The 25,083-nt window shown below is 54.1% G+C and overlaps 1 protein-coding gene across 1 annotated transcript; it reads right to left on the bottom strand.

Annotated features, from left to right (window-relative positions):
• Nucleotides 1-8,104: 8,104 nt before the first annotated feature.
• On the bottom strand, nucleotides 8,105-20,964 carry ARGLU1 (arginine and glutamate rich 1). Its single transcript, XM_078882717.1, has 4 exons — nucleotides 19,907-20,964; nucleotides 13,823-14,048; nucleotides 11,946-12,029; nucleotides 8,105-9,178 (listed from the first exon to the last, which is right to left on the bottom strand). The coding sequence occupies exons 1-4, from the start codon at nucleotides 20,425-20,427 to the stop codon at nucleotides 9,017-9,019; spliced, it is 993 nt and encodes a 330-aa protein (XP_078738843.1). The 5' UTR covers nucleotides 20,428-20,964; the 3' UTR covers nucleotides 8,105-9,016.
• Nucleotides 20,965-25,083: the final 4,119 nt, after the last annotated feature.

Below are 25,083 nucleotides of genomic sequence, written 5' to 3' on the forward strand. Positions count from 1 at the left end.
TCATTTGTACCTGATGACGATTTCTTGTGTTGCAATCGAAACGTCGTGTGAACTATTATTGAATTATTTTTTTTATCTTTCTCCGTTCAGCTCGAGTGAAAACCATTCGCTGCCCTCTGCTGCCCTCTGCTGCCCCCAGCCGGGAAGCGCCCTCACGACCACGAAAGGAAAAAGGATCCTTGCGGTAGCGAAGCATTTGGGGCCGTCCATAAATGACGTCACGCGATTTTGGACGATTTTTGACCCCCCCCCCCTCGTCACACGGCGTCACAAAAATCAACCCCCCCCCTTCTCAAATATAACGTCACAAAGCTCTGCCCCCCCCCCCCCCCTAAAAAAATAAAACACGCTTCAAATCGCTTTAAACTATTGTCATTGTAGTGCGTATTTAATGTGGCGCTGCACTCTGATGTTGTAGGAGAAAACATTTAAATTTCGATTAAAAGCTTTCGTGACTGCAGGGATTCATCTTCTTGGTTCTTTCGGTAAAGTCACGTAGAATGGAAATAATACAAGAACATTTTTATTTTATTATTTTATAATGTTAAATTTTTATTATTTTATTATTTCCATTCTACGTGACTTTACCGAAAGAACCAAGAAGATGAGAAAACATTTATTTAAAAAAAGTCTATTTATTAAGTAGAACGTGCTGTCTTTATTTATTTAAAGTTGCGCATTTTGATGTGACGTCACATTTCTCAAACCCCTCTCCCCCCCCTCGTCACACATCGTCACAAATGTCTGACCCCACCCACACCCAGGTGCGTGACGTCATTTATGGACGGCCCCATAGGAGACTCGTTGGGGCGAGCTGAACACACGGCCAACCAAGTTACTCATTTGAGGCTGAGTCGACCTAGGGGAGACACCAGGACCGGTTCAGATAATCGTCACCGCTCCCCACTCAGACGACTACGGCCACCACCATCATCACGAAGCAGCGGTGACGTCGCCACGACGCTCGTGCCAGGCTAGGTGCACTTTGTTTTAGGTCACGCGAAGTATCGAAGGCAGGAGGTCACGGGACAGACCCAGCAGGTGCCGTGGGTTGACTGCTGTGCCAGGCTAGGTGCAGGTTACTGGACAGACCCAGCAGGTGCCATGAGTTGTCCTGCTGTGCCAGGCTAGGTGCAGGAGGTCACGGGACAGACCCAGCAGGTGCCATGAGTTGTCCTGCTGTGCCAGGCTAGGTGCAGGAGGTCACGGGACAGACCCAGCAGGTGCCATGAGTTGTCCTGCTGTGCCAGGCTAGGTGCAGGAGGTCACGGGACAGACCCAGCAGGTGCCATGCGTTGACTGCTGTGCCAGGCTAGGTGCAGGAGGTCACGGGACAGACCCAGCAGGTGCCTTGGGTTGACTGCTGTGCCAGGCTAGGTGCAGGAGGTCACGGGACAGACCCAGCAGGTGCCATGGGTTGACTGCTGTGCCAGGCTAGGTGCAGGAGGTCACGGGACAGACCCAGCAGGTGCCATGGGTTGACTGCTGTGCCAGGCTAGGTGCAGCAGGTCACGGGACAGACCCAGCAGGTGCCATGGGTTGACTGCTGTGCCAGGCTAGGTGCAGGAGGTCACGGGACATACCCAGCAGGTGCCATGGGTTGACTGCTGTGCCAGGCTAGGTGCAGGAGGTCACGGGACAGACCCAGCAGGTGCCATGGGTTGTACTGCTGTGCCAGGCTAGGTGCAGGTCACGGGACAGACCCAGCAGGTGACATGGGTTGTACTGCTGTGCCAGGCTAGGTGCACCAGCTGTGCCCTCTGTTGTGCCAACGAGTTTCATCCGCCGGGCTCACAATCCTGGCCCATGGTGGTGGTTGTAGAGTGGTGGTGGTTGTTGTTGTTGTACAGAGTGATGGTGGTTGTTGTACAGAGTGGTGGTGGTTGTTCACACTGTGTACACTGTATTCAACCACCACCACACTGTTCAACAACAACCGCCATTCGCCACTAAGTGGCGGTGACGTCACCACGACGCTTGTGCCAGGCCATGTGCACCTTGAGGCCACGTGAAGTGTCGAACGCCCGCTGGCAGGAGGTCACGGCGCAGACCCAGCAGGTGCCACGGGTCGACTGACCGAGATGACCGAGATGACTGGCTGATGCACCACCTGTGGCCCCTACTGTGCCAACTCGCTGTGCTTTAGCCACCCGGCGCTCCGCTCGTTGTTGTGAGCGTCGCTCCTCCGCCCTCCGTTGTTGTTGGAGGGCGACTGCCTCCAACTGCCCAGTAGGGTCCTTCACGAGCCTCCTCCACAGATGCTGATCTTGACACCGCTGGAACCAGTCATCGGCAAGTCCACTCAGCTCCATGTCCCTTTGAACCACATCACTCCATCTCTTCTCTAGCCCGTGCCGCGCCCGTTTAGCCCCCTCGATCCGGCCGAACAAAAGCTGTTTAGGCATGCGGTGGCTGGGCATGCGGGCTACATGACCCAGCCAACGCAGCCTTGCCTACCGCAGGAGCTCACCGATGGGACTTTTTTTTACAAATCTGTCAGGAATTGTAAACTCCTCACACAATCCAGCCTGCTGGTAAAACACAGGATGGATCGTAGACAGGCCAGCCTAAATGTTTCTAACCGGCAAAGATGGTCCATTAAGGGGGTCCACGTTTCGCAAGCGTAGAGAACGGAGGGACCTGAAGCTTCGTGTGGAGCGACAGACCAGGTAGCTTCCGCACAGCGTTACGCAAGCGATGAAAAGATAATGCCACTCGACTGATTCGGAGTGAGATTTCCGACCGGAGCCGGTCATGAGCACACTGCCCGGGTATGGGAAACACTCCACTCTCTCCACAACTGCCCCATTACCACACTGTGCACCACCACACCACCCCCACCACACTGTGCACCACCACAACACCCCCACCACACTGAGTACCCGCACCACCCCCACCACACTGTGCACCACCACACCACCCCCACCACACTGTGCACCACCACACCACCCCCACCACACTGTGCACCCGCACCACCTCCACCACACTGTGCACCACCACCACCCCCACCACACTGTGCACCACCACACCACCCCCACCACACTGTGCACCACCACCACCACCACCACACCACCCCCACCACACTGTGCACCACCACACCACCCCCACCACACTGTGCACCACCACACCACCCCCACCACACTGTGCACCACCACACCACCCCCACCACACTGTGCACCACCACCACACAACCACCACACTGTGCACCCGCACCACCACACTGTGCACCACCACCACCACCACACTGTGCACCACCACCACACTGTGCACCACCACCACCACCACACAACCACCACCCCCACACTGTGCACCACCACCCCCACACTGTGCACCACCACCACACAACCACCACCCCCACACTGTGCACCACCACCACCACCACACAACCACCACCACACTGTGCACCACCACCACCACACTGCACCACCACCACCACACTGTGCACCACCACCACCACACTGTGCACCACCACCACACTGTGCACCAACACCACCACACTGTGCACCACCACCACCACACTGTGCACCACCACCACCACACTGTGCACCACCACCACCACACTGTGCACCACCACCACCACACTGTGCACCACCACCCCCACCACCACCACACTGTGCACCACCACACTGTGCACCACCACCACTACACACCACCACCACCACACAGTGCACCACCACCACTACACACCACCACCACCCCCACACAGTGCATCACCACCACACTGTGCACCACCACCACTACACACCACCACCACACTGTGCACCACCACCACCACTACACACCACCACCACCACCACTACACACCACCACCACACTGTGCACCACCACCACACTGTGCACCACCACCACCACTACACACCACCACCACACTGTGCACCACCACCACCACCACCGTGCGCGTTGACTACAGAGCGAGCGAGCAGCGAGGCGGAGCGGTGGTGGAGTCGTCGTCGTGAGGAGCTCTTTAATTGGCAACCGCGTGGCGCAGCAGCAGCCACCACCGCCACCGTCACCCCCGACGAACCACGACATTCGCGACGTTCGCGACGACGATCGCGACGTTGATGACGACGTTTGCGACATTCGCAACGTTCGCGACGACGACGTTCACGACGACGATCGCGACGTTCGCGACGACGATCGCGACGTTGATCGATGACGACGTTGACGAAGATCGCGACGTTCACGGCGACGATCGCGACGTTCACGAAGTTCGCGACGATCGCAACGACGACGTTGACGACGACGAGAATGACGGAGGGGTCCGTTACAAAACAAGTCCCGAGCCTCACTCCCCCCAACCCCCCCCAACCCCTCCCCCCTACAGCCCCCCCCCTCGCCAGCCCCCCCCCCCCCCCAAAACAGAAAAACTACACGCGGTGTCTGTGCGCGTGTCTGTGTGTGGGTGTGTGTCTGTCTGTGGGTGTGTGGGTGCGTGTCTGTGCGCGTCTGTGTGTATCTGTGTGTCTGTGCGTGTCTGTGTGTGGGTGTGTGTCTGTCTGTGGGTGTGTGGGTGCGTGTCTGTGCGCGTCTGTGTGTATCTGTGTGTCTGTGCGTGTCTGTCTGTGGGTGTGTGTGTCTGTCTGGCCTGGCACAAGCGTCGTGGTGACGTCACCGCCACTTAGTGGCGAATGGCGGTATTGGTTGTTGTTTGTCTGTGTGTGGGTGTCTGTGTGTCTGTGTGCGTGTCTGTGTCTCTTTGTGCGTGTCTGAATGTATGGGTGTCTGTGTGTGTCTATGTGGGTGTCTGTGTGGGTGTCTATGTGTCTGTTTGAGTGTCTGTGTGTGTCTGTGTGTGTCTGTGTCTCTTTGTGCGTGTCTGTGTGTATGGGTGTCTATGTGGGTATCTGTGTGGGTGTCTGTGTATGTGTGAGTATGTGTGTGTATCTATGTGTGTGTCTGTGTGAGTGTCTATGTGTGTGTCTGTGTGTCTGTGTGTCTGTGTGAATGTCTGTCTGTGTCTATGTGGGTGTCTATCTGTGTGTATGTGTAGGTGTCTGTGTGGGTGTCTGTGTGGGTGTCTGTCTGTGTGTCTGTGTAGGTGTCTGTGTGGGTGTCTGTGTGGGTGTCTGTGTGGGTGTCTGTGTGGGTGTCTGTGTGTGTGTCTGTGTGTGTGTCTGTGTGGGTGTCTGTGTGGGTGTCTGTGTGTGTGTGTCTGTGTGTGTGTGTGCGTGTCTGTGTGTGTGCCTGTCTGTGTGAGTGTCTGTGTGTGTGTGTCTGTGTGCGTGTCTGTGTGTGCGTGTCTGTCTGTGTGAGTGTCTGTGTGTGTGTGCGTGTCTGTGTGCGTGTCTGTGTGCGTGTGTGTCTGTGTGTGTGTCTGTGTGTGTGTGTGTGCGTGTCTGTGTGTGCGTGTCTGTCTGTGTGAGTGTCTGTGTGTGTGTGCGTGTCTGTGTGCGTGTGTGTCTGTGTGTGTGTCTGTGTGTGTGCGTGTCTGTGTGTGTCTTTGTCTTCGTCTGTGTCCGATTTCCACTCGCGACCAACATTGCCAAATATTTAAACTGGTGCCGGCCCTCTCCTAGGTCAACTCGGCCTCAAACGAGCACCTGGTGCTGTGGTAAACTGGGGAGACAAAGGCGGCCGGGCGTGGTTGCTGACCACCCACCCCCCCCCCTCGTGCGCCACAGCGCCGGTAGCCTTCACAGCTGCTGCTGCTGCTCGCTACTCACAGCACTTGCCCCTGCGGCCTGCTAGAGGCTACACGGGGGACCTTTGCTTGTGTCTACCTTCACAGCTGCTGCTGCTGCTCACAGCACTTGCCCCTGCGGCCTGCTAGAGGCTACACAGGGGACCTTTGCCTTTGTTGCGATTCCGTGCTTCGATGTGAATGCATCTCGGTTGTCATTTGCGTGTGTCCACGTGTGTCCACGTGTGTTCATGTGTACGTTTGTTCATGCGTACGTGTGTTCATGTGTGTTCATGTGTGTCCACGTGTGTTCATGTGTACGTGTGTTCATGTGTACGTTTGTTCATGTGTACGTTTGTTCATGTGTACTGTGTTCATGTGTACGTGTGTTCATGTGTGTCCACGTGTGTTCACGTGTGTTCATGTGTACGTGTGTTCATGTGTACGTGTGTTCATGTGTACGTGTGTTCATGTGTACGTTTGTTCATGTGTACGTTTGTTCATGTGTGCGTGTGTTCATGTGTACGTTTGTTCATGTGTGCGTGTGTTCATGTGTACGTGTGTTCATGTGTACGTGTGTTCATGTGTGCGTGTGTTCATGTGTACGTTTGTTCATGTGTACGTGCGCCTCCCCTCGAGGCACCGGATTCGCGCGGCAAACGCCGAATTTCACCGCACTCCACTGGGTTCACCTCCCGACCACCGTCACAAAATTCCCCCCCCCCCCCCGCCCGCCCTCCCCTCAGCACCCATAATCGATTGACCCACAAGTAACTCACCCTACACGCTGCGCGTGATGGTGGTGATGGTGGTGGTGATGGTGGTGATGGTGGTGGTGATGGTGGTGATGGTGGTGATGGTGGTGATGGTGGTGGTGATGGTGGTGATGGTGGTGATGGTGGTGGTGATGGTGGTGGTGATGGTGGTGATCGTAGTGATGGTGGTGATGGTGGTGATTGTAGTGATGGTGGTGGTGGTGATGGTGGTGGTGGTGGTGATGGTGGTGGTGATGGTGGTGATCGTAGTGATGGTGGTGATGGTGATGGTGGTGATTGTAGTGATGGTGGTGGTGGTGATGGTGGTGGTGGTGATGGTGGTGGTGATGGTGTTGGCGGTAGTGGTTATGATGGTGGTTATGATGGTGGTTATGATGGTGGTGGTGATGATGATGGTTATGATGATGGTGGTTATGATGGTGGTGATGATGGTGGTGATGATGATGATGGTGGTTATGATGGTGGTTATGATGGTGGTGGTGATGATGATGGTGATGATGATGATGATGGTGGTGATGATGGTGGTGATGATGATGGTGATGATGGTGATGGTGGTTGTGGTGGTGGTGGTTATGATGGTGGTGGTGATGATGATGATGGTTATGATGATGGTGGTGGTGGTGAGTTTGACACGGAAGAAGAATGGGAGCTCTTGCAGGAGAGAGATCAAAGGGGTGTCTGGAACTGGGTTCCATTAACAGCAACGTGGGGACACACAGTGGATGGGAGGCCGGCGTGAACCTAGCCTGGTACGGGGCCGTAGGTGGACACAGGTGTGAGAGGACATGTGTGTGTATGCAGTGGGTGTGTCTGAACGTATCTCCGTGGGTATCCCTGTGTGTGTCTCTCCGTGTGTCCCTCTGCGTGTCTCTGTGTCTCTCTCTCCACGTGTGTCTCTCTCTCCGCGTGTCTCTCTCTCCGTGTCTGTCTGTGTCTCTCTCTCTCTCTGTGTCTCCCTCTGCGTGTCTCTCTCTGCGTGTCTCTCTGCGTGTCTCTCTCTCTGCGTGTCTCTCTCTGTGTGTTTCTCCGCGTGTCTCTCTGTGTCTCTCTCTGCGTGTCTCTCTGCGTGTCTCTCTCTGCGTGTCTCTCTCTCTGCGTGTCTCTCTCTCTGCGTGTCTCTCCCTCTCCGTGTCTCTCCGTGTGTCTCTCCCTCTCTGTGTCTCTCCGCGTGTCTCTCCGCGTGTCTCTATCCGCGTGTCTCTCCGTGTCTCTCTCTCCGTGTCTCTCCGTGTGTCTCTCCCTCTCTGTGTGTCTCTCCGTGTCTCTCTGTGTGTCTCTGTGTCTCTCTCTCTGTGTGTGTCTCTCTTTCTGTGTGTCTCTGTGTCTCTCCGTGTGTGTCTCTCTCTCCGCGTGTTTCTGTGTGTCTCTCTGTGTGTGTCTCTGTGTGTCTCTGTCTCCCTCCCTCAGGGCGTCTTGAGGCTGAAGGAGAGCCGTGGCCGCGTGTTTCTGTGTCTCTCTCTGTGTGTGTCTCTCTGTGCGTGTCTCCGTGTCTCCCTCTCCGCGTGTCTCCGTGTGTGTCTCTCTGTGTGTGTCTCTCTGTGTGTGTCTCTCTGTGTGTGTCTCTGTGTCTCTCCCTCAGGGCGTCTTGAGGCTGAAGGAGAGCCGTGGCCGCGTGTTTCTGTGTCTCTCTCTCCGTGTGTCTCTGTGTCTCTCTGTGTGTGTCTCTGTGTCTCTCTGTGTGTGTCTCTGTGTCTCTCTGTGTGTGTCTCTGTGTCTCTCTGTGTGTGTCTCTGTGTCTCTCTGTGTGTGTCTCTGTGTGTCTCTCTGTGTGTGTCTCTCCCTCAGGGCGTCTTGAGGCTGAAGGAGAGCCGTGGCCGCGTGTTTCTGTGTCTCTCTCTGTGTGTCTCTGTGTCTCTCTGTGTGTCTCTGTGTCTCTCTCTGTGTGTCTCTCTCCCTCAGGGCGTCTTGAGGCTGAAGGAGAGCCGTGGCCGCGTGTCTCCGTGTCTCTCTCTGTGTGTCTCTGTGTCTCTCTGTGTGTCTCTGTGTGTCTCTCTGTGTGTGTCTCTCCCTCAGGGCGTCTTGAGGCTGAAGGAGAGCCGTGGCCGCGTGTTTCCGTGTCTCTCTCTGTGTGTCTCTGTGTCTCTCTGTGTGTCTCTGTGTCTCTCTCTGTGTGTCTCTCTCCCTCAGGGCGTCTTGAGGCTGAAGGAGAGCCGTGGCCGCGTGTCTCCGTGTCTCTCTCTGTGTGTCTCTGTGTCTCTCTGTGTGTGTGTCTCTGTGTCTCTCTCCCTCAGGGCGTCTTGAGGCTGAAGGAGAGCCGTGGCCGCGTGTCTCTGTGTCTCTCTGTGTGTCTCTGTGTCTCTCTCTGTGTGTCTCTCTCCCTCAGGGCGTCTTGAGGCTGAAGGAGAGCCGTGGCCGCGTGTTTCTGTGTCTCTCTCTGTGTGTCTCTGTGTCTCTCTGTGTGTGTCTCTGTGTCTCTCTCTGTGTGTCTCTCCCTCAGGGCGTCTTGAGGCTGAAGGAGAGCCGTGGCCGCGTGTCTCTGTGTCTCTCTGTGTGTGTCTCTGTGTCTCTCTCTGTCTCTCTCTCCCTCAGGGCGTCTTGAGGCTGAAGGAGAGCCGTGGCCGCGTGTCTCTGTGTCTCTCTGTGTGTGTCTCTGTGTCTCTCTCTGTGTCTCTCTCCCTCAGGGCGTCTTGAGGCTGAAGGAGAGCCGTGGCCGCGTGTTCCCCTTGCCCAGGATCAGCTTCTGCTCCTCCTTCTTCTGCCGCTCCTTCTCCTTCTCCAGCTTGACGCGCTCCTCGTGGATCTTGCGCTGCTCCTCCACGATGCGCAGCTGCTCCTCCGCCTTCGCGCAACACGCACAAAGGTGCCGCGCCCATCACCACCACGTCCATCACGCCCCACCAGCACCACCAGCACCACCACCAACACCACCATCACCATCACCACCACCACCACGCCCACCACCACCAGCACCACCACGCCCATCACCACCACGTCCATCACGCCCCACCAGCACCACCACCAACACCACCATCACCACCACCACCACGCCCACCACCACCACGTCCATCACCACCACCACCAGCACCACCAGCACCACCACCACCAGCACCACCACGCCCATCACCACCACGTCCATCACGCCCCATCACCAACACCACCAACACCACCATCACCACCACCACCACCAGCACGCCCATCACCACCACCACCAACACCAACACCACCATCACCACCACCACCACCAGCACCACCACGCCCATCACCACCACCACCAGCACCACCAGCACCACCACCACCACGACGACGTAGCGACTGCTAGTGGAGTGTCGGGGCAAGTGGTGTCAGCGGCGAGGGGCAGCAGCTGGACAAGGCCCAATGCGCTACCCCCGCCACCACGGAGGCCAGGCACTGCGACACACACAGGGGTGGTGTGGGGTGGTGTGGGGTGGTGTGGGGTGGTGTGGGGTGGTGGGTGTGGTGTCGGGTGGTGCGAGTGTGTGTGCGAGTGCGTGTGAGGCGAGAGTGTGTGTGTCTGTGTGTGTGTCTGTGTGTGTGTGTGTCTGTGTGTGTCTGTGTGTCTGTGTGTGTGTGTTTGTGTGTGTGTGTGTGTCTGTGTGTGTGTGTCTGTGTGTGTGTCTGTGTGTGTGTCTGTGTGTGTCTGTGTGTCTGTGTGTGTGTCTGTGTGTGTGTGTGTCTGTGTGTGTGTGTGTCTGTGTGTGTGTGTCTGTGTGTGTGTCTGTGTGTGTGTCTGTGTGTGTGTGTCTGTGTGTGTGTCTGTGTGTGTGTCTGTGTGTGTGTCTGTGTGTGTGTGTGTCTGTGTGTGTGTGTGTCTGTGTGTGTCTGTCCTCAGTGTGCCGGGTAAGGTCCTGGCAAGGATTATTCAACATCGCCTTGCTAGGCACGCTGAGGAGAGGCTTGCGGAGCCCCAATGCGGTTTCAGGAAAGGGCGGTCCTGCACAGATGCCATATTTTCTGTCTGTCTGCTACAGCAGAGGTGTAGGGAATTCCAAAAAGACCTACATCTCTGCTTTATTGACCTGGTCAAGGCCTATGATACCATCAGTAGGACTGGGCTCTGGGTTGTTCTTCGTGCTTTCGGAGTCCCTGACCCTCTGCTCACGATCATTAAGGACCTTCATGATGGTGAGCGGGCCCGGGTAAAACTACGTGGCCGGGAGTCGGAGCCTTTCCCTGTACACCTTGGGGTGCGACAGGGATGTCCTCTGGCTCCCACATTATTTAACATCTATTTCGACTGCGTAGTTCGTGAAGCCTTCAGTAGCTGTACCGGGGGAATTACCATTTGGTACAGATATAATGGGAGGCTGATCGACGCCCGGGTGCGATCAAGGGATGGCTCCCTATTGGTCAACCACGTTACGTATGCCGATGATTTGGTAATAGCTGCTCATTCAGAAGAGGAGTTGGAGACGCTGCTGTTGAGACTGGAGTGTGCCACTAAGAGGTGGGGCCTTACCATCAGCCCCACCAAAACTAAGCACCTGCCTGGGTATTTTGTACCATCGGGCACTCCGCCCCCACAACTCCCAATCGGTGATGGGGCAGTAGTGGAGAGAGTGGAGAGTTTCCCATACCTGGGCAGTGTGCTCATGACCGGCTCCAGTTTATCAGCAGAGGTCTCACTCCGAATCAGTCGAGCGGCAATATCTTTTCATCGGTTGCGTAACGCTGTGTGGAAGCTACCTGGTCTGTCGCTCCGCACGAAGCTTCAGGTCTTCTCGGCCACGGTCATTCCCTCCCTTCTCTACGCTTGCGAAACGTGGACCCCCCTAGCGGAGCATCTTAGCCGGTTGGAAACATTTAGGCTGGCCTGCCTACGATCCATCCTGGGTTTAACCAGGCTGGATTGTGTGAGGTGCTCACAAGTCCTTGAAAGATCTGGGCAAAGTCCCATCAGTGAGCTCCTCCGGCAGGCAAGGCTGCGTTGGCTGGGTCATGTAGCCCGCATGCCCAGCCACCGCATGCCTAAACAGCTTTTGTTCGGCCGGATCCAGGGGGCTAAACGGGCGCGGCACGGGCTAGAGAAGAGATGGAGTGATGTGGTACAGGAGGACGTGGAGCTGAGTGGACTTGCCTATGACTGGTACCAGCGGTGTCAAGATCGGCCTCAGTGGAGGAGGCTCGTGAAGGACGCTACTGGGCAGTTGGAGGCAGTCGCCCTCCAACAACAACGGAGGGGGCACAGGTGGTGCATCAGCCAGTCATCTCGGTCATCTCACTCAGTCGACCCGTGGCACCTGCTGGGTCTGCCCCGTGACCTCCTGCCAGCGGGCGTTCGACACTTCACGTGGCAGCCTCAAGGTGCACATGGCCTGGCACAAGCGTCGTGGTGACGTCACCGCCACTTAGTGGCGAATGGCGGTTGTTGTTGTTGTTGTGTGTGTGGTGTGGCGCTACGCTGCGCTACAAACCAACCAGAGACCCGAGTTCGATTCCCTCTCACGGCACCACCAACACCACCAGTGACGATTATCTGAACCGGTCATGGTGCCTCCCCCCCCCTAGGTCGACTCAGCCTCAAACGCGTAGCTGGTGTAGCGGTGTTCCGCAGGGCGGTGGTTGTACTGTACTGCGGGGTGACGTACCAGCTTGGCCTGGGCGTCCGCAATCTTGCGATTGTTTTCCTCCAGGATTCTCTCCAGCTCCTCACGCTTCTTGCGCTCCTCTTCCTACAACATCGTTGCAATCGTCATCGTCGTCACCATCGTCATCAACGCCATCATCACCGACATCACCATCATCACCGCCATCACCATCATCACCGCCATCACCATCACCATCACCACCATCGCCATCACCATCATCACCATCACCGCCATCAACGCCATCGTCATCGCCATCATCGCAATCATCGCCATCACCATCATCACCGCCATCACCGCCATCACCGCCATCATCACTATCATCACCATCGCCATCACCACCGTTACCGTCATCACCATCAGAGCCAACACCACCATCATCGCCATCACCGCCATCAGCCACCACCACCATCGTCATCATCACCATTACCATCATCACCACCATCACCACCACCATTACAAACAGCAAACAACATGTCTCTGTGTGTCTATGTATCTCCCCGTGCATCTCTCCATGTCTCACCTCTCTGTATCTCTCTGTGCGTCTCTGTGTGTCTCTGTGTACCGAGTCTGTGTGTCTCTGTGTGTGTCTGTGGGTCTCTGTACAAAGAGACACACAGACTCTGTACACAGAGACCCACAGACACACACAAAGACACACAGACTCTGTACGCAGAGACACACAGACTCTGTACGCAGAGACACACAGACTCCGTACACACACACACACACACAGACTCTGTACACAGAGACACAGACACACACAGAGACACACAGACTGTACACAGAGACCCACAGACTCTGTACACCGAAACACACAGACTCTGTACACAGAGACACAGACACAGAGTCTGTGGGTCTCTGTGTCCAGAGTCTGCAGGTCTCTGTGTGTGTCTGTGTCTCTGTGTACAGAGTCTGTGTGTCTCTGTGTGTCTCTGTGTGTCTCGGCATGTCTCTGGGTCTCTGTGCGTCTCTCTGCGTCTCTCACCTCTCTGGCTCTCTGTGTGTCTCCGTGTCTCTCTGTGTGTCTGTCTCTCTGTGTCTCTCTGTGTGTCTGTCTCTCTGTGTCTCTCTGTGTGTCTGCGTGTGTCTGTGTCTCCGTGCGTCTCTCTGCGTCTCTCACCTCTCTGGCTCTCTGTGTGTCTCCGTATGTCTCCGTATGTCTCCGTGTGTCTCTGTGTGTCTCTGTCTCTCTGTGTCTCTCTGTGTGTCTCTGTGTGTCTCTGTGTGTCTCCGTGTGTCTCCGTGTGTCTCCGTGTGTCTCCGTGTGTCTCTGTCTCTCTGTGTCTCTCTGTGTGTCTCTGTGTGTCTCGGCATGTCTCTGGGTCTCTGTGCGTCTCTCACCTCTCTGGCTCTCTGTGTGTCTCCGTGTCTCTCTGTGTGTCTGTCTCTGTGTCTCTCTGTGTGTCTGTCTCTCTGTGTCTCTCTGTGTGTCTGTCTCTCTGTGTCTCTCTGTGTGTCTGCGTGTGTCTGTGTCTCCGTGCGTCTCTCTGCGTCTCTCACCTCTCTGGCTCTCTGTGTGTCTCCGTATGTCTCCGTATGTCTCCGTGTGTCTGTGTGTCTCTGTCTCTCTGTGTCTCTCTGTGTGTCTCTGTGTGTCTCCGTATGTCTCCGTGTGTCTCTGTGTGTCTCTGTCTCTCTGTGTCTCTCTGTGTGTCTCTGTGTGTCTCTGTGTGTCTCTGTGTGTCTCCGTGTGTCTCTGTGGGTCTCTGTGTGTCTCTGTGGGTCTCTGTGTGTCTGTGTGTTTCTGTGTGTCTCTGTGTGTTTCTGTGTGTCTCCGTGTGTCTCCGTGTGTCTCTGTGTGTCTGTCTCTCTGTGTGTCTCTGTGTGTCTCTGCATGTCTCCGTGTGTCTCTCTGCGTCTCTCTCCGCGCCTCCCACCTCTCTGGCTCTCTGCGCCGCCACCTCCTGCTGCCGCTGCCTCTCCAGCTCGTCCAGCATCTGGCGCTCCATGACGCGCTTGGCGTCGTGCACCCGGCGCAGCACCTCCTGCTCAATCTCCTCCCGCCGCCGCTCCAGCTCCTCCTCCACGCGACGTGCCACCAGCTCCTCCACGCGACGCGCCGTCTCCTCCGCCACCAGACGCTCCTCCATCTCCTGCTGGCGGCTGGAGGGGGGCGGGAGGGAGGGGTGGGACGGGGAGGTTTAGCGAGCCGGCGCGGGACGACGATCCCGACGACGCCCGCTGCTGCTGCTGCGTTCGTGGAGTCTGCGTGTCTCTCTCTCTCTCCGTCAACATCATCACGGTGGCTAAGAGATGTTGACTACCTCGCCTTGTACGCAGGAGGTCGTGGGTTGGAGCCCAACCCTGACGATGCCTGCTGCTGCTGCTGTATATTTGGAGTTTGCGTGTCTCGCTCTCTCTCTCCATCATGGTGGCTAGATGTTGACTACCTCACCTGGTGTGCAGGAGGTCTGTGTCTCTCTCATCATCATCACGGTGGCTGGGAGATGTTGACTACCTCGCCTGGTTTACAGGAGGTCTGTGTCTCTCTCATCATTTTCATCACCACGGTGGCTAGATGTTGACTACCTCGCCTGGTTTACAGGAGGTCTGTGTCTCTCTCATCATTTTCATCACCACGGTGGCTAGGAGATGTTGACTACCTCGCCTGGTCTACAGGAGGTCTGTGTCTCTCTCATTATCATCATCATCATCATCACGGTGGCTAGGAGATGTTGACTACCTCGCCTGGTCTACAGGAGGTCTGTGTCTCTCTCATCATCATCACCACGGTGGCTAGGAGATGTTGACTACCTCGCCTGGTCTACAGGAGGTCTGTGTCTCTCTCATTATCATCATCATCATCATCATCACGGTGGCTAGGAGATGTTGACTACCTCGCCTGGTCTACAGGAGGTCTGTGTCTCTCTCATTATCATCATCATCATCATCACGGTGGCTAGGAGATGTTGACTACCTCGCCTGGTACGCAGGAGGTCGTGGGTTGGAGCCCGACCCTGATGACGCCTGCTGCTGCTGTATATTTGGAGTTTGCGTGTCTCTCTCTCTCTCATCATCATCACCACGGTGGCTAGGAGATGTTGACTACCTCGCCTGGTATGCAGGAGGTCGTGGGTTCGATCCCGACCCTGACGATGCCCGCTGCTGCTGTATATTTGGAGTCTGCGTGTCTCTCTCTCATCATCATCACGGTGGCTATCGTCGTCATCATCGCGTGGAAGTTTCTATCAGTTGGTCAAATACTCTGAGGGCGTGACGTCGATTCTCAAGGCGGAGGGGAGAAAACCGGAGAAAAATCCACGCGACCACGGGGAGAGAGAGAGAGAGAGAGACGCAGCCTCCACATCTACAACAGCAGGCGTCGTCTGGGTCGGGATCGAACCCACGACCTCCTGCGTACCAGGCGAGCTAGTCAACATCTCCTAGCCACCGTGATGATGATGATGAGAGAGAGAGACACGCAAACCCCAAATATACAGCAGCAGGCGTCGTCAGGGTCGGGATCGAACCCACGACCTCCTGCGTACCAGGCGAGGTAGTCAACATCTCCTAGCCACCGTGATGATGATGATGAGAGAGAGAGACACGCAAACTCCAAATATACAGCAGCAGGCGTCGTCAGGGTCGGGATCGAACCCACGACCTCCTGCGTACCAGGCGAGGTAGTCAACATCTCCTAGCCACCGTGATGATGATGATGAGAGAGAGAGACACGCAAACTCCAAATATACAGCAGCAGGCGTCGTCAGGGTCGGGATCGAACCCACGACCTCCTGCGTACCAGGCGAGGTAGTCAACATCTCCTAGCCACCGTGGCGGTCCCCCCTTTAAGCGAGTAGCCTGCAGCGTCTCACCTGTTAGCATCCTTAAGATAAACAACGGTGACCTCACGTTACAGGTTTGCTCAGCATTTCTGAGGTCTTGGGGGGAAGGGGGGTGAGGCCAAAATCCCCTCGGCTCCACAGACACGCACTAACAGACACGCGCAGACGCAGACACGCACAGATGCAGACACACACTAGCAGACACACACTAGCAGACACACACAGACGCAGACACACACAGATGCAGACACACACTAGCAGACACACACTAGCAGACACACACTAGCAGACACGCACGCAGAGACGCAAACACACACACAAACACACAGACGCAGACACGCAGAGACATTCAGAGACACGCACAAGCACGCACAGACACGCACACAGAAACAGACATGGAGACAAGCACACAGACACAGACACGCACACAGACACGCACATAGACACACAGACACGCACATAGACACACAGACACGCACGCAGACACACACGCAGACACGCACGCAGACACGCACGCAGACACACAGACACGCACGCAGACACGCACGCACGCAGACACGCACGCAGACACGCACATAGACACACAGACACACACACACACAAACAAGCACATAGACACACAGACACGCACACAGACAGAGACACAGACACGCACACAAACACACAGACACGCACACAGACACGTACATAGACACACAGACACGCAGACATGCACGCAGACACTCACACAGACACACACAGACACGCACGCAGACACACAGACACGCAGACACTCACACAGACACACACAGACACGCACGCAGACACACAGACACGCAGACACTCACACAGACACACACAGACACGCACGCAGACACACAGACACGCAGACACTCACACAGACACACACAGACACGCACGCAGACACACAGACACGCAGACACGCAGACAGAGCCATCTGTTGGGGGAAGTTGTGGAAGGGCGATGCGGGGATCTCCGAGGGCAGGAGAGAGGCGGTGATCTCGCAAGCGAACAGCCGAGGGCGGGTGGCGTCTGTGAGCAGGGCGGGATGGCTGAACGATTGATCGATTTCAAAATCGATTAATCGCAATTTGAAACAATGCGATAATTAAATCGCAAAGGCTGCAGATTGTTTGCGATTTTAAAAGTCCTATTTCTTTCTTATTGGAATTGGTTTTATTTTTTATTATTATTTTAATATTATTTATTATTAGGGCGGCTCCTTTGTGTTGTGGCCGAAACGTCGTGAGAATTTATTTAATTATGTTTTATTTTTATTATGTTAATATTTTACTTTGTTATGTTTTATTTTTATTATTTTATTATGTTAATATTTTACTTTATTATGTTTTATTTTTATTATTTTATTATGTTAATATTTTACTTTATTATGTTTTATTTTTATTATTTTAATACTTCCCTTCTACGTGACTTTACCGAAAGAACCAAGAAGATGAATCCCTGCAGTCACGAAAGCTTTAAGTCGAAATTTAAATCGAAATTTAACTTTATTTAACTTCACAATTGTTCTATGGTTGATCGTTGTATTTCAATTAAAACATTTTAATAAATACATGTCGGAAGCAATTCATTTATTTTAAGTTCTCATCAGAGGTCGCAACCAGGTACCCGATATCCGCACCCTACCCAATACCCGGCTACCCGTACCCGGCCGGGTACAGGTAGCCGTTTGCGACCCTGGTGCGGCAGGGTACGGGTAGGCCGTGAGTCACTGGTGAGTCACCGTGTGTCACTTATTTCGGGTAGGGTACGGGTAGGGAATGGGTACCCGTACCCGACCGGGTACGGGTACCCATTTGCGACCCTGGTGCGGCCGGGTACGGGTAAGGAATCAAAACCCGTTTGCGACCTCTGGTTCTCATCCTTGCATTAGAATAGAGAGAAGCAGTTCATATTTTGATGGTATCATGTGGAAATGCTCCATCACATGTTTTAAATCTATAACACCGTGAATATTGAACTGAAGCTTGCCTTCGCAATCGCAATGTCAGAAAAGATCAGCCCTACAGGGTGGTCCTTAATCCTGACACTGTGACAGCTGTTTGGGCTCCTGGACAGATTCAGTGGGATTGGAAGGATGCCCTGGTGTTCCCACGTTTTTAACAAACTCCAAATACACAGCAGCAGCAGGCGTCGTCAGGGTCGGGATCGAACCCACGGCCTCCTGCACACCAGGCGAGGTAGTCAACATCTCCTAGCCACCGTGATGATGATGAGAGACAAAAACTCCAAATAAACAGCAACAGACGTCACGGGGTTGGGATCGAACCCACGACCTCCTATATACCAGGCGAGGTAGTCAACATCAAAGTATACAGCACACAACATACACTACAACACAGACACACAACCACACCATAGACACAACAGATAATACAACACAGACACGCATCCACACCATAGACACAACACAGACACACACTACGACTTACACACAACAACAGACACACACACTGCGACTTACACACAACACAGACACACACTACTTACACACAACACAGACAAACGACGACTTACACACAACACAGACACACACTACGACTTGCACACAACACACACACACTACGACTTACACACAACACAAACACACACTGCGACTTACACACAACACGCACACACTACGACTTGCACACAACACACACACACTACGACTTGCACACAACACACACAGACTACGACTTACACACAACACACACACACTACGACTTACACAGACACACTACGACTTACACACAACACGCACACACTACGACTTACACACAACACACACACACTACGACTTACACAGACACACTACGACTTACACACAACACGCACACACTACGACTTACACAGACACACTACGACTTACACACAACACACACACACTACGACTTGCACACAACACACACACACTACGACTTACACACAACACAAACACACACTGCGACTTACACACAACACAGACACAGACTGCGACTTACACACAACACAGACACACACTACGACTTACACACAACACAGACACACTACGACTTACACACAACACAGACACACTGCGACTTACACACAACACAGACACACACACTACTTACACACAACAGACACACACTGCGACTTACACACAACACAGACACACTGCGACTTACACACAACAGACACACACTGCGACTTACACACAACACAGACACACACTGAGACTTACACTGCGACTTACACACAACACAGACACACTACGACTTACACACAACACAGACACTACTTACACACAACACAGACACACACTGCAACTTACACACAACACAGACACACACACTACTTACACACAACACAGACACACTACAACTTACACACAACACAGACACACACGACTTAGACACACACTACTTACACACAACACAGACACACACTACGACTTACACACAACAGACACACACACTACTTACACACAACACAGATACAACACAGACACACACTACGACTTAAACACAACAGACACACACTACAACTTACACACAACACAGATATAACACAGACACACACTACTTAGACACAACACAGACACACACTACTTACACACAGACACACACCGCGACTTACACACAACAACAGCACAATACATAACACAGACACACACTACGACTTTGAAACAACACACACACACTACTTACACACAACACAGACACACACTGCGACTTACACACAACACAGACACACCACGACTTACACACAACACAGACACACACACTACTTACACACAACACACACACTACAACTTACACACAACACAGACACACACTACTTAGACACAAGACAGACACACACTGGGACTTGCACATAACACAGACACACCACAACTTACACACAACACAGACACACACTACTTACACACAACACACACACTACTTAGACACACACTACTTACACAAAACAGACACACCGCGACTTACACAAAACAGACACAATATACAACACGCACAACAACGCTGTTCGGCCGAACTAGGCCGCGGCCCGTGAGGCCGCGGGGGCAAACGCCCGCCCCTCGCCTGAATCCGCCGCGGGGAAACCGCGCGCGCGGCCCCGCCGGACGCGCTCAGGCAAGCCGAGGCGGTCACGGTGTGGGGGGGGGGGTAGTTTAAAAAACAACAACAACCACAAACAAACAAACAAACTCACATCCTCCGCTGTTTCTCGAGCTCCGCTTGCCTCTCCTCCTCCTCTCGCTTGGCGCGGTCGTCTTGAAAGCTTCGTTTCGTCACATTGCGGCCGAATTGGTCAACCCTTTCAGCACTCCGTCTGTCTGTAGCGGCCTTGCCGCCACCACCTCCACCACCGCCTCCACCACCACCACCTCCACCACCGTCTCGGTCTCTCTCTTTGTCCCTGTCTCTCTCCCTGTCCCTCTCTCGGTCTCTATCCCTGCTGCGACTCTTTGTTTTGGTTCGTCTGCTACTGCTACTACCGCCACCACCTCTTCCATCGCCTCCACCACCACTACCACTACCTCGTACACCGCTGCTGCTGCTACCACCACCACCACCTCCACCTTCTGCTCCACCTCGTTTACTACTACCACCACCACCACCTCCACCACCACCTCCTCGGTCTTTCGAGCGAGATCTACGCCGTGAGGATCGCTTCCCTCGGCCGTGGCGGCTGCGAGTGCGTGAAGAGCTGCGGCTTCGTGAGCGGCCCATCCCGCGGCTGTGACAGCCTCCACCACCACCACTCGCAGATCGTGCTCACTACAGCCTCACACTCAACTCACTACAGCCTCACACTCAACTCACTACAGCCTCACACTCAACTCACTACAGCCTCACACTCAACTCACTACAGCCTCACACTCAACTCACTACAGCCTCACACTCACCACTACAGACTCACTCACCACCTCAACTTCACTCACCACTACAACCTCACTCTCACTCACCACCTCAAACTCACTCACCACTACAACCTAACTCTCACTCACCACTACAACCTAACTCTCACTCACCACTACAACCTAACTCTCACTCACCACTACAACCTCACTCACCACCTCAAACTCACTCACCACCACCTCAAACTCACTCGCTTCACTCACCCCCAGGGATTCCTCCCCTCACCACCCACCGCTCCCTGGCAAGCTGCAGGACAACGTGCGGTGCGAAAGAAGTTTCGCAGCGCGCAGCCCACTTAAAGTTCCCTCACAGCCCACACAAGCCTCTCCCCCTCCCGTCTTCTACTGATCCATCAACCCCCCCCCACCACCACCACCCCCTTGACTTGCTACAATTGCGAGGCTCCCGCCAAAGTGATGATCACAACAAGAACGAGATAGATGCCTCTTGTTCCTTTACGAACAGCAATTCGTCCTTAACAGCCACTCCTCTCTCTCTCTAAGCCCCAGATGCTCTGCCCGTCCACCTTTGTATCCCCAACGTGTTAGCAGCAACAACCACAACCACCACCACCACCACCAACCCCACGTGGTTCTGAAGCTACAACCTACACCCCTATCGTAACGTATACGAATCGTTCAGACGGCTATTTTTAAATGATGGTCGTCGTTTATTTGTTTGTTATTTGTTAAAGTAAAATGGGTGGGTGGGTGGGGGTCACCGTGAATAAGACGATGTTAAGCCAAAAAAAAAATTTGAAGCCCAAGTCTCGATAATTAAAATAGTGCGGTGAGCGCTGAGGTGCTAAGGCAGTCGTCGCGTTATCATGGCTGCTGCTCCCTCATCTCTCTCCTCTCTTCCTCCTCCTCTCTCCACAACCACCACCACAACAACCACAACCACCACAACCAACAACAACCACCACCACCTCACGTTGCAGCCACCACCACCACCAGCACCCGGACGCGAACCGAGACGCGGAGACGTCGCGTGGCGGAGTAGTGGGGGGGGGGGAGTTTGAGGCGGTGATGCGGCGGTGATGATGGGGGGAGGGGAAACACAAAAACCCCTCCGCGTTAAGATGGAGGGCGGTGATCCGCCCCTCACCCCCCCCACCACCAACCCGCCCCCACCCCATTGGCGCTGCACTACACTGCACTACACAGAGTGACACTGCACTACACAGGGTGGCACTGCACTACACACGGTGGTACTGCACTACACTGCACTACACAGAGTGACACTGCACTACACAGGGTGGTACTGCACTACACACGGTGGTACTGCACTACACTGCACTACACAGAGTGACACTGCACTACACAGGGTGGTACTGCACTACACAGGGTGGCACTAAACTACACTGCACTACACAGTGACACTGCACTACACAGAGCTGCACTACACTGCACTACACAGGGTGGCACTGCACTACACTGCACTACACAGAGTGGTACTGCACTACACAGAGCTGCACTACACTACACTACACTGCACTACACAGGGTGACACTGCACTACACAGAGGCACTGCACTACACAGAGTGGCACTGCACTACACTGCACTACACAGAGTGACACTACACTACACAGGGTGGTACTGCACTACACTGCACTACACAGAGTGGCAATGCACTACACTGCACTACACAGAGTGACACTGCACTACACAGGGTGGTACTGCACTACACTGCACTACACAGAGTGGCACTGCACTACACAGGGTGGCACTACACTGCACTACACTGCACTACACAGAGTGGCAATGCACTACACTGCACTACACAGAGTGACACTGCACTACACAGGGTGGTACTGCACTACACTGCACTACACAGGGTGGCACTGCACTACACTACACAGAGTGACACTGCACTACACAGAGTGACACTGTACTACACTGCACTACATTGCACTACACAGAGTGACACTGCACTGCACTACACTGCACTACACAGTGACACTGCACTACACAGAGGCACTGCACTACACAGAGCTGCACTACACTGCACTACATAGGGTAGCACTGCACTACACAGAGTGACACTGCACTACACTGCACTACACAGAGTGACACTGCACTACACAAAGTGACACTGCACTACACAGGGTGACACTGCACTACACTGCACTACACAGAGTGACACTGCACTACACTGCACTACACAGAGTGACACTGCACTACACTACACAGGGTGACACTGCACTACACAGAGTGACACTGCACTACACTGCACTACCCAGGGTGGCACTGCACTACACTGCACTACACAGAGTGACACTGCACTACACAGAGTGGCACTAACATTGCCCATAGACTAACATTGCCCATAGACTAACACTGCCCACAGACTAACATTGCCCATAGACTAACACTGCCTATAGACTAACACTGCCCATAGACTAACATTGCCCATATACTCACATTGCCCATAGACTAACAATGCCCATAGACTAACATTGCCCATAGACTAACATTACCCATAGACTCACATTGCCCATAGACTAACATTGCCCATAGACTATCATTACCCATAGACTCACATTACCCATAGACTCACATTGCCCATAGACTATCATTACCCATAGACTAACATTGCCCATAGACTAACATTACCCATAGACTAACATTGCCCATAGACTAACATTACCCATAGACTAACATTGCCCATAGACTAACATTACCCATAGACTCACATTGCCCATAGACTATCATTACCCATAGACTAACATTGCCCATAGACTATCATTACCCATAGACTAACATTGCCCATAGACTATCATTACCCATAGACTAACATTGCCCATAGACTAACATTACCCATAGACTAACATTGCCCATAGACTAACATTACCCATAGACTCACATTGCCCATAGACTATCATTACCCATAGACTAACATTGCCCATAGACTAACATTACCCATAGACTAACATTGCCCATAGACTAACATTACCCATAGACTAACATTGCCCATAGACTAACATTACCCATAGACTAACATTGCCCATAGACTAACATTACCCATAGACTAACATTGCCCATAGACTAACATTACCCATAGACTCACATTGCCCATAGACTATCATTACCCATAGACTATCATTACCCATAGACTAACATTGCCCATAGACTAACATTACCCATAGACTCACATTGCCCATAGACTCACATTGCCCATAGACTAACATTACCCATAGACTAACATTGCCCATAGACTAACATTACCCATAGACTCACATTGCCCATAGACTAACATTACCCATAGACTCACATTGCCCATAGACTAACATTGCCCATAGACTAACATTACCCATAGACTAACATTGCCCATAGACTAACATTACCCATAGACTCACATTGCCCATAGACTATCATTACCCATAGACTCACATTGCCCATAGACTAACATTGCCCATAGACTATCATTACCCAGAGACTCACATTGCCCATAGACTAACATTGCCCATAGACTATCATTACCCATAGACTCACATTACCCATAGACTCACATTACCCACAGACTCACATTGCCCATAGACTCACATTACCCATAGACTCACATTGCCCATAGACTCACATTGCCCATAGACTAACACTGCACAATCATCCAGCAGTGGATTGAGCACACTCATTGCTGTGCCCCCCCCCACCATTCCCCTCACTCCCCCCACCACTCCCCCACCCCCCACTTCTCCCCTCACTCCCCCCACTTCTCCCCCCCACCACTCCCCACCATCACCCCCCCCACCACTTCCTCGAACCACTCGCCACCACTCCCCCCACCCCCACTAATCCCCCCACTCCCCCCACTACTCCCCCCAATACTCCCCCCACCACTCCCCTCACTCCCCCACCCCCCACTTCCCCCCCCCCGCCACTCCCCCGAACCACTCGCCACCACTCCCCCCACTCCCCCCACCCCCACCACTCCCACCCCCCCCCCACTATTCCCCCCCACCACTCCCCCAACCACTCCACTCCCCTCACTCCCCACTTCTCATCCCTCAATCCCCCCACCCCTCACTCCCCCACCCCCCCACTTCTCCCCCCACTTCTCCCCCCCACCACTCCCCCCACCACTCCCCTCACTCCCCACTTCTCCCCTCACTCCCCACTTCTCCCCTCACTCCCCCCACCCCTCACTCCCCCCCCACTTCTCCCCCCACTTCTCCCCCCCACCACTCCCCCGAACCACTCTCCACCACTCCCCCCACCCCCACTACTCCCACCACTCCCCCCACCTCTCTCCTTACTCCCCCACCACTCCCCTCACTCCCCCCACCACTCCCCCCACCACTCCCCCCACCCCCCACTATTCCCCCCCACTACTCCCCTCACTCCCCACTTCTCCCCTCACTCCCCCCACCACTCACTCCTCCACCCCCCACTTCTCCCCCCCACCACTTCCTCGAACCACTCGCCACCACTCCCCCCACCCCCCACTACTCCCCCCACTTCTCCCCC

This window comes from Lampetra fluviatilis, chromosome 67 (genome assembly GCF_964198595.1).
Source record: "Lampetra fluviatilis chromosome 67, kcLamFluv1.1, whole genome shotgun sequence".
NCBI classification, from domain to species: domain Eukaryota; kingdom Metazoa; phylum Chordata; class Hyperoartia; order Petromyzontiformes; family Petromyzontidae; genus Lampetra; species Lampetra fluviatilis.